The sequence below is a fragment of the Puma concolor genome, chromosome B3 (genome assembly GCF_028749965.1).
Source record: "Puma concolor isolate L17-30 chromosome B3, mPumCon1.1.hap2, whole genome shotgun sequence".
Classification (NCBI taxonomy): domain Eukaryota; kingdom Metazoa; phylum Chordata; class Mammalia; order Carnivora; family Felidae; genus Puma; species Puma concolor.
Genome location: NC_141672.1, coordinates 10840398 through 10854347, shown reverse-complemented (window position 1 = coordinate 10854347; position 13950 = coordinate 10840398). Strand labels below are relative to the sequence as shown.

The following is a 13950-nucleotide window of genomic DNA, read 5'->3' as shown; positions in this document are numbered from 1 at the left end:
CCTTGGCCTCCACCCACCCTAACCCCGGCCCGGTGGGCTGGGGAACCATACAGCATGCACGCTCTGGTCTTCATCCCTGGCCCAAGTGCTCAGCCGGCACCACACGGGGAAGCTTCCGGGCCTCTCCATCCCTCACAGGCTGCTGACCAGCGCACCAGCCGGGGCGACCCCAGCTACTGCAGATAGGAGACCTTGGGCGGCGGCAGGAGAAGACCAAAGGCGTCAGCACCGCCACTGCCCCGGGCGTGGCACTCTTATACCCGGGTGGCCCCCAGAACTCAGGGCAGGTACCTGTGGCCACCCCAAATGCCTGGGCTAAAGCACCGTGGGGCCGGGGTCCCCACTAGGCTCTGCGGACCCGCAGCTGAGAGCCGCCGGGCGGGAGACGTGCCGGCTCAGAGCGGCGGAGTGGCCATGAAAGATCCAGAAAAGTGAGAAAAGTGTCGGGAAGGAGGCACGCCCACCACCTAATTCCACCCTCAGGCCTGGGGATTTCATGGGAACAGGGACCCATGAGCCGGCTCTGGAGAGGCTCCCGGATCCCCCAGCTCCAGGGCGGATCCTGCTTTCTCGCTCTGGCTTCCGTAGGCGGCAAGGAGGAAAAGAGTCCTGGTTCTCCCCGTGGGCGAGGGGGAGCAGGAACCCCATGCTGTCCCCTCTCATGGGCAATGCTACCACCCCCAGCAGCCCCGCAAAGTCCCTCTCCACCCCTTCCTAGAGACGAAACGGATTTTAAACCAAGACACCCGTCCTGCGACTGCTTCATATCCAGGGTTTCTTTTCTTTTCTTTTTTTTTTCCCCGGACAGGTCAGAGCTGCCCAATTTTTTCATTTGAAGCTACAAACTACGTAGATTTCTTTTCTGGGCCTCAGATGGGGGTGGGGGGCGGTGGGTATGAAATACAGAATGTGGCCCGACTACATCGCCATCACTTTATTGTATCGTCACCGTTAACTTAACTATAAATACTACGGTGGGGAGCGAGGCGCTGGCGGCCTTGGACTTCGGGGCTCGAGCCCCTGCGCACCCCCGACCCCAGGCGCCAACCCTCCGGGCTCTGTACACTATTTACAGCTCCTCGTTCCTCTTTCTCGGCCCCCTCCCGCAAGGCAGCGCGTGTGCAAGAAAGTAGCATCGTCTGTCTGTGCAAGTCCTTCGAGTTAGTCAAGAGCCACAGCCGGCCCGCGGCCGTCAGCTGTCCGAGTCCAAATCGCTTTTACCTTCCTCTTCCCTCTTCTCGGGCGACGCCTTTGACGACGTCTTGTTCCACTTCTCGGCGTTTTCCGACTCCTCCGACGAGGACCGCTTCTGCCGCCTCCATTTGGCACGGCGATTTTTAAACCAGACCTGTTGCGCAACGGAGGACAAAACGACAGTTAAGATCAAAGGCGCGCTCCCCCACCGCCGGGGCACCCCCGGGGCCCTCCGTGGCCGCGCGTGACGCCGGCGTGGGCTCGGAACCCGGGGACCCCGCGCGCACGCCAACAAAAGGACAGGAGACTCGCTCCCGCTTCCGCATTTCCATTCAACTTCCTGGGCCTAAAGCGCCCTCCGGCAGCCTCCGGGCCTCCACGGGATGTTTCGCAAGTTCAGGGAGACCCGAGCAGAACCGAGCAAACCCGGCGGGGGCCCGATCTCGCCTTGGAGGGCCAGCAGGCGCGCCCACCTCCACTTTCTCCTCGCGGAGGTGCACCTTCCGGGCCAGCTGCTCGCGGGTACCCACGTCTGGGTACTTGGTCTCCTGGAAGAGGTTCTCCAGCGCTTCGAGCTGCTCGTCCGTGAAGATGGTGCGGTGCCGCCGCTTCCGCCGGCAGTGCAGCTGGTTGAGGAGTTGCAGCTCGGTGCGCGACAGGGTGCCCACGTTCATGTAGGGCAGCATCTGGTGCGGCACTGGGGACACTAGCACCGAGCCGGGGCCCTCGTAGCCTGCGACAGAGTAAGACGCACGGTCAGCCGCCTTCCTTGCCACGGGGCGCACACGCCAGCCCGCCTGTCCGCGACCCACTCCGACTGGAAAATCCTCTGCAAGGGGGTGCTGGGAAGCGGGGGTGCGCGGAAACTGAAGATGCAGGGAAATGGGGGAAGCGTGCTAGAGCGTCCACGCGCACACTCCCAAAGCCAGCTAGGGAATCCCAAAAGCCTAGTCTCCCCATGCAGGCACTAAGTTACAGTTTCCGCTAACTCTCGCCTAAAGTTTGCAGCAAGTGTACAATCCCCCGTGCCCGATCGGCCAAAAAAAAAAAAAAAAAAGTGGAGGGGGAGGGTGGGGGAAGTTTATTTTTGCAAGGAGAAAAGTTTGCGCGAAGTGAAAATAGCAAGCGCCGCCGCCCACCCACGCTCTAGGGACTGAGGACCGAGGCAGGCGGAGGAGGCCGGCGAGAGCGCGACCCTACCTGGGGGCGTCGGGACGCAGGAGCACTGCTGGGCACCCAGCGGCGGCACGGCCCCGCAGCAGGCCGGGCCCACGGGCGCCGCCTGCACGTGCAGCTGCCCGTAGAAGTAGTTGTTGTAGCCGAGGCGGGAGCCGCCGACCGCGGCCGGGAGGCCTGCGCCGCCGGGGGCCACCGGGCGCGGATAGAAGGCGCCATAGTCCGAGGAGGCGCCGCCGCCGGCGCCGTAGAGCGAGTCCCCGTGCAGGGCCGGGAAGACGACGGGAGCCGCGGCGCTGGGCGCCACTGGCAGCACCGAGTCTTTGCAGCGCGGCCGGGCGGCCAGGATGTTGTCGATGCTGAACATGCTGGCGGGCATCCCCGAGCCCCGCGCCGGGACCGGGGGGCGGCAGGGAGGCGCCGGGGAAAAAGCCTCAAAGTGGGGGGGGGGGGTCCACTCTCCTCCAGCGGCCGACCAAACCGAAAGAGAGCGCGGGCGAGCGCGCAGCCCCGCGCCCCTCCCCGCCCCCTGCGTCCGCTCTCCCTCCTCCCGCCCTCCCCTCTCGGCAGCGTTCGCTGAACCCAACCCGCGGGTAGGACGGAGTTTAGACCAGCTGAACCTCTTGTTGGTTTTATACTGAGTCGACGTCATCCTGGATTTAGTTCCTGGTAATATGCAGATGACAAACAGAACCAGATTTGGCCCTTTCGGTTCCTTTGGGTGGGGGGGGGGGCTTTAGGGGAGGGGGAGGGGGGAGAGGTGCCAAGGGGAGGGGGTTGCGGGGGCCAGAAAAGGGATTGTGGATTGCAAATTAATGAAATTAACCTAATCTTTCCCATTCAGCGGCCCCGCCGCGGGCTGGCCGAGCTGGGCGGGCGTCCTAATTACTCCGGTTAATCTCATTAATTCCATTGTGCGGCGCAGTTAACAACTCCTTGAGCCCGACCTCTCCGCCCCCACCCTTTTTTTTTTTCTCAGATTGGGTCCTATTATTGGGTGCGATTTCCTCTGCGAGAAACTCAAATTCATTGTGGCCAGTTTTACTTTGAGGCTACTTTTTCTCGCCACGCCGGAATTTGTTTTGTTTTAGAAAATGCGAGGGGCTGCGTCCTCTTTCAAGCAAGATTAAAAATTCCGCTTTTCCTCCTAGCCCCCAAGCACTCACCGCCTAATTTCACCTCAGTTTTTTTTTTATCTTGAGGTTTTCTCCCGAGTGGAACTGGTTAACCCCACCCCAACCTTTTTGTTTTTGCAAAGGCCAAAATTTCTAAAGGCAAAAACGACGAAAGAGGTGCGTTGTGGTTCTTAAAATACATGCATATATGTATTTTTTGCAGTCACTTTGGCTCTGAAATCTACCATAAGAACCCGTAGGCCCTTACACAGCGGACACCAAATTCAGCCGCTATTTAAAATTCGCCACCAAGAGCAGCATTCTAGAAGCGATGCTTCCCGCTGCTCCCTGTGTGTGGGGGCCGGTAGGTTTATGTTTGTTTGCTTTTTTTCTTTTCTTTGGTAAAAATCGCTTTTGGAAATGGGGTGTCTTCTCCCCCATACTGTTTTTGTTTTCAATCCCAAAACGGGGCTTTTGGGATTCCTCACCCCATTCCCCAACAACTGAGTCGAATTTCCCCCCGTGCGTCTCGCCGGTTCCCCGACTGGGACAGGCCACCTAGCTGTCCTTCGCCCAACAGGCCCAGGCTGGACTCCCGGAGCCCCGGCGGCCTGGCCCAAGCCGGACTCTGCTCGCGGCAGGCGTCCGCGGTGATTTGCGGGATCCTCCGCGCGGCACGGCCGGTCCGCCGGAGCTGCCGGAGGCGCATCCAAGCCCACCACCGTGCGCAGGCGGCAGACCGCCTTTCGAGAAGGTAGGCGACAATACGCGCGGAACGAAAGTCGCCCCGGAGGTCCTGCGGGCCCGGCGTAAGCCCCAGTCTCGCAGAACTGACCTTTCTCGGCCCTTCGCGCAGGCACCCCCAGCCGCTTCAGGAAAAGGAGTAGTGCCGAGCCCAAACGAGACAGCCGAGGGCCGGGTTGGGGGGCAACTCGGGTTTCCCGAAGGAGGGCCGCTTTTAACTCACGCCCATTTTCTCCCTGTAGCTCTCTGGCTAATTAACAAGGGTCCCTGCCGGCTTGTCTGATGTTGCTTCGGTCAGGCCACGTCTGTGGGCTGCCTCCTCCCGGGCGGTAGGGCAAAGGGGAAAGGGCACTTGTCAATTCGTGTTCCCGGGTCAGAGGAGCGAAGGCGCGGGGGTTTGGTCCCGCCCGGGGCGCACAACCCCTGCCGCGCGCAGGCGTGGCGGCGAGAAGCTAGGCGGCGGCGCTTCTCCTAGGCCTCCCTTCGTGGACTCTGCACCCTCGGGCCCACCCGCTCGTGGCCCAGGAGCCTTGCTTCTAATGCTGAGCAGATTAAGAAGTTGTAGGGGGAGACTAGGGCGAGACCGAGATGGGTCTCGGTTTGGGGAGGCAATCGATTTTTTTTTTTTTTTTTTTTTTACAATAAAAACTGCTCCCAGGGGATGGAGTGTGACCCTCTCCTTCAGAGAGGTCACGTCTAGGGTAAGAAGTGCAGCCCTTTCCCTTTGCTACTAACCAGGGATGGAGGCATTTGCTCTGGGAGACTTAAAAATCACCAGTTTCCGGGCACATATTCTCCGCCAACCTTTCCTGGGGTTGAATTCTGCAGGGCGATTGATGAAAGACAACTAGGGGCCGCAACTCCTTCGGCGACTCCGGCTGCGTTTGTGTTCGGCGTTGGGCGCCCTGGGCAGTGCGTGCGTGCGTGCGTGCGTGCGTGTATTTTTTAAGACCTTTGCTGAGCTGGGCGGAGGCAGAAGCGTTTCGGGTCGGAGTCCTCGTCTGTTTCTGCAGAGGTGTTCGGAACCGCAAGGCGCGGAGACTTCAGCCACAAATTTAAGAGTGCTTTCTAGTTTTTAAATAAGGCAGCCTGCCCCCCCCCCCCCCCCGCCCCCAAGCATACTGCCTCCTTCCACTCCGTACATTGTTCTCTTTAATAATGAGATTTAGCAACCCCCTAGACTTCGCCTCTTGCTTTTCTGCAATCCTCTCATGGTACCCTCAGACCCCTGGAAGGAAGAGCACTGTATCTCGAGTCTGAGCGTCAGAGTTCTAGACCCAACGTTGCCACCTTGCAAATCAATCACCTTGCAAATACCTCTCTAGGTCGTGGTATTTTTTAGTGGATGGAACCGACGCCAACAATCATTGGGTCCCTTAAAACTGTGAGAATTCTCGAGGCTAGGTGACTGTCGCCTGGGGTAGCTTGGGGGGCATTTTTCTAGTACTTTTCATTGAGGCCAAGATGCAGCCTATCCCCACCCCCACCCGGGTCAGGGTCTCTATCAGCTGGGTCCAAGATCAGGAAAAGGGAGTGAGAAAGCTCTGTGCTCTTGCAGAAGGGACTTTCCGGGAAGAGGTCACAGGGACCCAGGCGGAGCTCTACTCCAGTCATTCAGTCTCCCAGGGAGCTCACCCCCTGCGAGGCGGGGTCTCCCCATCCCCGTTGCCCCTCGATCTGCAGGCTGCACCGTGTCCGCGGGGAGGCAGGAGCCCAGGAAGGCAGTCAGCGGTGCGATGTCCGCGCTGAGCGTCCTCTGCGGGGCCCAAACCCACAAGTGTCCGCAAGGCGCCAAACAAACAATCATCGCCTAGCCTCGCCGGGCGCAATTCGAATAACAAATGCAACGCACGCAAATTGCCTGCCTCGTGTTGCTAAGCGATTGTTTGTCCGCCCGCACGCACCGCTCAGCATGGGAGGACCGGGAGCGGCCAGAGGCGGCCAGCAAGCGCTTAGGTGGGACGTGCAATAAACACGCCGCTGATTTTACTTATTATCACCCAAACACGATTTCACGCGAAGCAATCACCATGCCAGAAGTCTATGAAAATGTGTTTGTTGAGGAGTCCGTCGCCCCGGTAATAACCCTCATTTTTAATATATTAAAGAATAGATCAGCGGATTCCGAACGCGTAAGGTATATGTGCGGGTCGGCATCTCTAAAGGCGCTTTTGCTCCGCAGTCATCGCTAAATTGATTCATAGAGCCTAGACTAAATTGCTTCTCTGATTTAAAACCGAGTGCCCAGATTTGGAGTGTGCGTCTGGGTATCTCTTCCCGCCCCCAAGATATTTTCATTAGGGAGAAAACTGTCGCCCACTGCCCTTCCACACACTCACACACGTGCACCCATGGCTGTAAAAAAAAAAAAAAAAAATGCATATGCGGTCCCAACTTCTTACGGTTTCAGGAACTTTCTTTTCTTAATTCTTTCAGCCTCTCTCCCGGTCACCGAGCACAGCTCATAATCGGATGCCCTCAAGAAGATTTTTCGTGGCATGGGCAAAAAGCCGGCGTGTCCTTTACAAAGGTAGGGAGCCCCCTCGGAGGAGGGCGAATTAGCTGGGTCAGAGAAATTAGGAACAATGCACAGACCCGGCTGCAGCGGGTGCGCTGTGTTGAGACCCCAGACGGTCTCCACAGCGCAAATCGGCTGTATTGTTTGTAGGTGGGCTTTAAAAAAAAAAAAAAATCCAGTGCCTCAAAAATAGTGCTCAAACCCCGGTCCATGGCCCTGCCGCTCCGAGGACACCTCCGGTAGCCCCAGGGGGTTTTCCGCGTGAGGTTGGGTGGGTGGAGTACAGCTCCAGGTGTAGACGCGGTCCCTGCTAAGGGCAGCGCGCCCATTCAACCGGGATATAGGGACCCTTACTAGGCTGAGTTTTGCCTCAAGTTTTGCAACATTCCAAACAGGCGCACTGAGCCTCGTGGGACGAAATAATCAAGGTGTTAGGAAAATTCAGCATAACTCGGGGTGTGTGGAGGGGGGTGGGGGTGGGGGAGAAAAGGGTGGCGAAAAATGACGTCTTCCCAAAGCATCCGAAAAAAAAATAGCCTTGGGTTTTCAGGGTTGGAGAAATCCTCTTTCAGCGGAGCTATTTACCAAAGTTTGTTTCAAAGGGACTGCACCATTGCTCTGGCAACTCGCAGAATGCAAATGCCGATAATTTGTTCTCAGTGGAACTTTCTCTTGAAATGATTAGCAAAGTCAGTCAGTTGAAAATGAGAGCGAGTGCACAGACAGTTCCCGAAGCCCCTCGCTCACCGATATCAGCTTCTAAAGTTTTCATTCATGTAAACCTCATTAATGAAGATCTTTTATTGAAACGTCAAGGGGATTTGAAATTTAGAGTAAATTATGAAGCTTGTATGTCTAGCCAAGTCATGGGTCAAATGCATTTGTGAAAAGCTGCTCAAAGAGCATATGGTTTTGAATTTTTCTACAATGACTAGTGTTTAAATAAATTGCTTGTACTGCTTAACTTCATGTGTAATTTTGACAGAAATTGGCCTATAGCCTTTTGATATGTAAACATTTCAGCCTTTTATGCGGTATAAAAAAGACACTCGCTTTTTAGGATCAGCTCAGGCAGTCACCCTGTAATTCAGAAAGCTGGCATCTACCATTACATTCTTGCTAGATTTCAACTTTCCAGTGGCAGCCTCAGGGAGAGAGAAAAAAAAAGGAAAGAAAGAAAAAGAAAGAAAGAGGATATTTCAAAAGCGATGTCCATTTGGGATTAAAAGCTGCAAATGAAGGGAGAATGTGCCACTTACTATCTGAAAGAAATGGATAAACCATAGTTATTAAAGAACATTTTCTGTCATCTTTCTTTAAGCCAGCCCATCTGAGAGGACACTTAAGCAGGACTGGGACTGACTGCCTTGTCATTAAATGCTTATCTTAGAGCCGAGTCAATCAGTCCAACACGCAAATAGGTGTTAAAAATCTAGGTACCGCTTCAGGATGTTAGCGGCGAGATGGCTCTGTGTCACAGAACCCATTAAGTTGCAAAAATCAGTCTGGGAGGAGAATCGTGGGCACGGGATGGCTGGACACAAAATGGCACGTCTGAGTCACGCATGGTGGGGGGGGGGTCTTTCTCAGCGGGAGGCTGTGGCTGGAAAAGGCAAAGTCTGCATGGGGCGCAGTTCAGAGACCCCTCTGGGCTGCCAGTGTTTCTGAAACACGTATACATCCGCATAAACCCATTTGTTGCTCATATATCCATCGTCTCCGTAAACAAGCTTGGAATGTGGATTGGAAGGCTGGTTACAGAGCCAGCTGTAGCTTACCAGTTACCCCGGGTGCTAGACGGGGCCACACACTTGCCGTGGCGGCCACCTCCCGTTCAAGCCCTGTGTTCTCCTGGTCCTACCCTATTTATCCTATACGTCAGCTTTGTCCTACGCAGACTTTCCCGAGAGACCTCGCCCCTCTGTGAAGTTCTGGAAGCAGTGAGGGGAGACAGGAAGCAACAGAGACCAGTTGGTGCACAGTTGAGCCACCAAGCAGAGTGAGATCTTCTTTATAGAGAGACTGTCCGGGAGACAAAATGTGATTAAGAAAGAAGACTGGCCGGGAAAGACAGGAGGAGGTGTTTTATTTACATTTCTTACGCATTCCAACACATCTTACTGTGGTCAGCAGACCGGAAAGGAAAGGACATATTTCATAACCTAAAGAAGGCACCAGACTTTTGTTTTGTTTTGTTTTTCCTCAGCATTCTACATTCCTATCTTACCCTTTTGCCCATTTTGAAATGAATAAGGGTAGATTTTTCCTGTTAGCCGTAGTTGTAAAGTTCTTGGAAAAACAATTGATTTGCTAATAACATATTTCCGTAGCTTTCAGCTGCTTAACTTTTAGGAACTTACCCCGAAAATGTGTCTGTGATCAAAGTTAGCTAGGCGAGACACGTATTGGGGGTAAAAAAGGAAGACTTAATACTCAAGAGATAATTTGGGAAGTTGTGGGTTGGGGTTTTTTGTTTTGTTTTGTTTTTGAAGGAAAGACTATCAGAAAATAAAACTGAAAATTATGGGGAAAGACAGCCATGCCTGGGTGGCCGTGTTCCGTGTCCAGAAAGGTTGGTTATCAGCAGAGATATGTGTAACGTGTATTCATCTTTTTAGAGAGGACTTGATGAAATGGTCATTGGACAATACGTCAACTTCAAATCTGGATGCGAGGTGGATAGCAGGTAACGTTACTAGCTCTTTTTCAACATCAGAACGAGGAAACTAACAAACATGTTCCCAGATGTGTCTTGTCCTTCAAAGCAGTCACCAAGGGAGGCTCCTACTTGCCCCAGCATCACTGTCAGTGACGGTTTTGAATAGTTTTCTCAACTCCTAAAAGGTCACTTACTTGGGCCCATTCACTCCTGTCTGCCTTTGAAAGAAGCAGCTAGACTCCCTTGCCCATCGGTTGTGTGCCGAAACCAAGGCTTCCGAAAAGCCTAAGGAGTCGGACGAAGTCATGGGAAGTGGCAGGCGGGAGGGAAGCCGCTTTCAGAGGTCCAGAGGTCACAGGTCCTGTCACCTGCTCAATCCCACCAGCCAGAGGGTCTGATGCTGTCACTCAACTGGAACCTGGCTTTGCCGTGGGAGGAACAGGCTGAGCCCTTCCCAGCGTGCCTGGATAATTCAGATCAGTTCTCTGTCCCCGAAAGGAAAAAGGAGAATTCCCAGAAACAACCTCAACTTTCAGTTTGTGTGATTTGTGTTGGGGCTTTTAAGCCAGGAGATCGAGAGTTTTGGAATACACTGCCCTCTACACACACACACACACACACACACACACACACACACACACACACACACCCTCCCTCAGCCCCTCCCCGCCTCCATTTTGCACACTTGATCACTTCTGGGCCAATCAATCCCAATACCAGCTCCTTGGTCACCTCCTTTCTGGAGGTTGTGTTTATTTTCTTGTTTGGGGGTATCTGCCTGCACCCAGGGACAAAAACTGAATGATGCTGGGTCCCGAGGTGGATTTGGTTTCACTTAGCAGTAAAATTCTTTCTGCAGACCAGAAGGTCTTGGATTTAAAATCACAAGAGTCCGTCTCCCCTGTCATTGGGTTGTTTGTAATTTATGTATTATGGGAAAAAGTAGTCTGTTCATAGTAATGATAGCTTGGGGAATTGAGTATATGAGCCAAACACAGGACAGTTGAACTGAAAAGAACCCCTCTTGTCTACATGATACCTCGCAGGTTTTTTTAACAGGTCCCCGAAGAACATTTCATTCCGCTCTCATAAGGTTTGTAGATATAGTCATTTTCAGCTCTGCCCGGTAGGTCCACGCGATATTTGCAAGTAGAATGCTGACGTCAACAAACACTTTCATGCCCGGCTAATGACAATGCTTTCTCTGAAACTCTAGGATTCTGGAATTATTTGAATCTTAAAGTGTCTCCGGTTGACTCTGAGATGGGAACATAAGTTTTTGATAATGCTATCCACATTCTGATTTCAGCTGTGGCCGTTCTTTTTTTTCTTTCTTTTTTTTTTCTTCCCCCCCAACCCCTCAGAAAGTAGCTTTCCAAGCTAAACTAGGTGATCAAGTGAATGCTTAACTTGCAATAAGTTTTGAAATAACTTGTTCACCATTCCAGTCCTTCAGTAAAAGCGCAGCGGCAGAGAGGGCTGCTTTCAAAGCTCTCTGTGCGGCAGGGGAATTCTGGCGTTTCTGAGGAAAAGGTAGATATTGAATATGTGTGGCGAATGCACACCCCTCCATATTTCAGGGAAATTCTTTATTGAATATTTCTCGCTCCAAAAGCTGGAGTCACTGTGAAATCTCGCTCCTTGGATCTCTGTCGGGGCTGACCTAGTCTCCCGACCTAGGAACAAATTGCCTTTTTATGGGCGCATGTTCTAACTGGGAGCAAACATCTCCATCTTGAGGCATAAGGCCGGAGAAACTGGTATTGAGGGCCGGCCATGACTAGGTCTAATTAGGGCAAACGACTAGTTTGTTTGTTCTAGAAAATGGAGCGAAAAGGGAAGCCCGGGGGGGGGGGGGGGGGGGGGGGCTCAGTAGGCTAGGCGTCCGGCTTCAGCTCAGGTCATGATCTCCTGGTTCACGAGTTTGAGCCCTGCGCCGGGCTCTATAAAACAAGGAAATGCCCCGCTCATCAGCTGGCTGAACAACACCTTTTGTTCCCTGGCCCCAGGTTACCTTTCCTCCCTTCTGTCCCCACCCTAGTTTGTCAGGACTCTGGCCACACGCGGAAGGCCCCTGCCCTGTGCCGCTCAGTCTTGGTGCCTTCGCTGGCTTTCTTCGCCCCCTCCTACGTGGCCTTCCCCTGGTGGCTCCGCGCGGCCACACTGGCTTCCCTGTCTGGTTGTGCGGACGTGGCCTCTGCCACCCTGAAGACCCCGGAGGTGACCGTCGGGCCTTCGTGTGCTGCAGAACGAGTCCTCTTAGGGTTGGAAATATCTGAGCTGGGACCATATGGGCGGAACCGGCACTTGGCCCCGTGAGTGTGCTAAATCACTTGTTTAAGGAGAGAATACATTTTCACCCTTCCCCTCCCCCCCTCCTGGCTTCTACTTCCTCCCCAAATTCCAGGCGAAAGATCGTTAGCAGGGGAGTGTTAATTAGCCACAGTGGGTGCTCTCCTGAAGTAGATAAAAGAGAGGGTGAGGGAGAAGGGCTGTCCATCTGTTAACCCCAGGCAGTTAGTTCTCCCAGACACCGCCTGGGGTCATCATGCGGCTGGCGTGTGCACAGGAGTGCGCTGGTGTGCAGGTAGCCTTGGGCTTTCCAGCCACACCTGTGTGCCAAGGTAGGCCGATGGTCACCTTTGAACCTGAGGTCTGACACATCTGGGTGGGGCGTCCCACTGTCATCGGGGTGGGTCCTAAATGAAGAAAGCAGGAAGACTCTCCAGGACTTCCCCGGTTGTGTCTCCCCTGGAGCCTTCCTTTTCCCATCTCCGAAATGGGGGAGCGATCAGGAAACCAGCTGCAAATCCCCTCTTAGCTCAGACGTCGGCCGCTGGTCACCGTTAGCTTGCGTTCTGACCGTGTTCAGGGGAGATGCGTCCCCACTTGCCAGTGGTGCAGCCAAAGGGATCAGGATCCAGTTCAGGGCCGCGTGGCGATGTGGGAGCAGAGCTGTCCGGACGAAGCTGGCCCTCCGGGATGGGTAGATGGGTCTCGGGTAGTTGAAAAAACTGCTTTTGAGACCCTAAGCGGGGACAGGAATTGGGGGTGGGCCCTCGCCACCTTTGGGGGTCCTGTTTTCAGTCTGCAGTCACTACTCCCTGCCCCTCCACGGTGACAAAGCGAGTCAAGGAGAGACTCTCCTGCAAAAGAGCAAATGTTGAACACTGGCAACACGCTCAACGGTCCCTGTCTGATTCCATTCCAGAGCTCCCGACTCCAGAGTCCCTTCCCCCCCTGCCCCAACCCCTGTGGTGGCTGAAAGTCCCATCTTCGTTGTCAGGCTGCCTTCCAGCTCTGATGCCCACGAGCTGTGTGAGCCGGAGAGAGCCCTGTGACCTCTCGGAGTCTCAGTCTTCGAGTCTGTAAGATGGGGGTGGGTACGAATGATCCTGTTCTCAGGGTGAGCGAGCCAGCGTGTGTGCCCGTGGAGCAGCTGCAGTCATTTGTCATTTGTAGGGCGGAAAGTCCTTGCCACCTCAAGGGGCGTTTACCATTAGGGCCCCCAGCTCTTGCACACAAATAGATCAAGGGACAGGAGAGCCTAAATATCTGCAGTGGTGTAGACAGAGGCCTGGGCTTGGTTCTCTGCACAACAAAAAGCCTCAAATCCTTTCCCGGCGAAATTCCCAAGGAAAATGGTGTGTCGCTTACGAATTGCAATTCTCCGGGGGCGCCTGGGTGGCTCCGTCGGTTGAGCGTCCGGCTGCGGCTCAGGTCATGATCTCGTAGTTCGTGGGTTCGAGCCCCGCGTCGGGCTCTGTGCTGACAGCTCAGAGCCTGGAGCCTGCTTCGGATTCTGTGTGTCTCTCTCTGCCCCTCCCCTGCTCATGCTCTGTCTCTGTGGGTCTCAAAAATAAACATTAAAAAAAAATTTTTTTTTTTTAAGAAACAATTGCAATTCACTACCTCCCTCGATTCTCAGATTAAAGCAACGGGGAGCCACGAGGGGTCAGAGGAGTCTAAGGACTTCGCCCCAGGTCTCAGAGCGGGGAGGTCGGGGTGCCATCATTCCTCGCTGGGCCTCCTGGTAGCCTGGGGCTCCTTCCACCAGACCCGTCCTGGTGCAGCCCAGCGCCTGCTTCTTCAAACAACCAGCTTGGGGCGCCTGGGTGGCGCAGTCGGTTAAGCGTCCGACTTCAGCCAGGTCACGATCTCGCGGTCCGTGAGTTCGAGCCCCGCGTCGGGCTCTGGGCTGATGGCTCGGAGCCTGGAGCCTGTTTCCGATTCTGTGTCTCCCTCTGTCTCTGCTCCTCCCCCGTTCATGCTCTGTCTCTGTCTGTCCCATAAATAAATAAAAACGTTGAAAAAAAAAATTTAAAAAAAAACAACCAGCTTGACTCCAACTCCACTGTGGGAAAAATCAAGGGGGCTTCCAGCTGTGAGGAGTCTGAGAAGCTGAGGGACCGCTCGCTGGGAGGGTGGGGTCCTTCGCTGGGAGGGTGGGGTCCTCCGGAAAAGCTGTGCACACACCTCCCGAGGTATCTTTGCCTCCCAAGGAAGCCAGTGCGGAAGGGGCAGTTTTTCGGTCAGAGTTCACT

The 13950-nt window shown here is 54.4% G+C and overlaps 1 protein-coding gene and 1 long non-coding RNA gene across 2 annotated transcripts; one reads left to right on the top strand and one right to left on the bottom strand.

The window, feature by feature from the left end:
- Window positions 1–914: 914 nt before the first annotated feature.
- GSC (goosecoid homeobox) lies at window positions 915–2887 on the bottom strand. Its single transcript, XM_025919770.2, has 3 exons — window positions 2395–2887; window positions 1668–1927; window positions 915–1348 (listed from the first exon to the last, which is right to left on the bottom strand). Exons 1-3 carry the CDS (start codon window positions 2747–2749, stop codon window positions 1193–1195), a joined length of 771 nt encoding a protein of 256 aa, XP_025775555.2. The 5' UTR covers window positions 2750–2887; the 3' UTR covers window positions 915–1192.
- A 248-nt stretch (window positions 2888–3135) lies between these two features.
- Window positions 3136–9283, top strand: LOC147579739 (uncharacterized). The gene is made up of 3 exons (XR_015251801.1): window positions 3136–4239; window positions 6666–6759; window positions 8645–9283. It is a non-coding gene; the product is annotated as an uncharacterized LOC147579739 (long non-coding RNA).
- Window positions 9284–13950: the final 4667 nt, after the last annotated feature.